This window comes from Puntigrus tetrazona, chromosome 21 (assembly GCF_018831695.1).
Source record: "Puntigrus tetrazona isolate hp1 chromosome 21, ASM1883169v1, whole genome shotgun sequence".
In the NCBI taxonomy this organism is placed as follows: Eukaryota; Metazoa; Chordata; class Actinopteri; order Cypriniformes; family Cyprinidae; genus Puntigrus; species Puntigrus tetrazona.
In genome coordinates this window covers 10182092-10182638 of record NC_056719.1, presented here as the reverse complement: position 1 = coordinate 10182638, position 547 = coordinate 10182092, and the positions used below count along the sequence as shown (strand labels likewise).

The 547-nt window shown below is 51.6% G+C and overlaps 1 protein-coding gene across 1 annotated transcript in view; it reads right to left on the bottom strand.

The window, feature by feature from the left end:
- Nucleotides 1-6: 6 nt before the first annotated feature.
- LOC122326479 (sodium/calcium exchanger 3-like) overlaps nucleotides 7-547 on the bottom strand; it is a 40031-nt gene continuing 39490 nt past the window's right edge. The window contains exon 10 of the mRNA XM_043221391.1: nucleotides 7-461. Coding sequence (XP_043077326.1) covers nucleotides 85-461 — 377 coding nt within the window. The 3' untranslated portion in view covers nucleotides 7-84. The remainder of the gene's footprint in view (nucleotides 462-547) is intronic.

Sequence of the window (547 nt, the reverse complement as noted above, 5' to 3'; positions counted from 1 at the left end):
GTGTGTGTGTGTGTGTGCAAACTTGTGTTGATGTGTGTAGTTGATCGAAACCTCTTTAGATTTGTTTTGTTGATATAAGCGTGTTCAGAAGCCCTCGATATGGCAGTAGGCCTCAAGGCTGGAGAAGAGGATGTAGAGGAACCACAGACCAAGAAAGAGGAGCGTAGTGAGCAGACGAGAGACCCGAGGGCCGCCTAGCTCTCCGCCGATAGACGGCCGGCGCCGGAACAGCAGCACAGCCATGCAGATGAAGGCAAAGATAGTGAAGAGGGTGACGGAGAAGGCCAGCGAGCCGGGCTCCACATGAAAGTTCTTGTCCTGGACGCCCCAGTACACGGCTGCCACGGACCAGGCCACGCCGATGCCCAGAAACACGTTGACGGCGTTGCTGCCCGTGACGTTTCCCACCGAGGCGTCTGCGTACTGATCCTGAGTAGCGGCGACTTTACTGGCGAATGTGTCTGAAAGAGGACAAAAGAAAGTGAGGATCAAAATCAGCCAATAACTTTTCTCAGAATCTAGGATAAAAAATAAATAAAAAATAAAT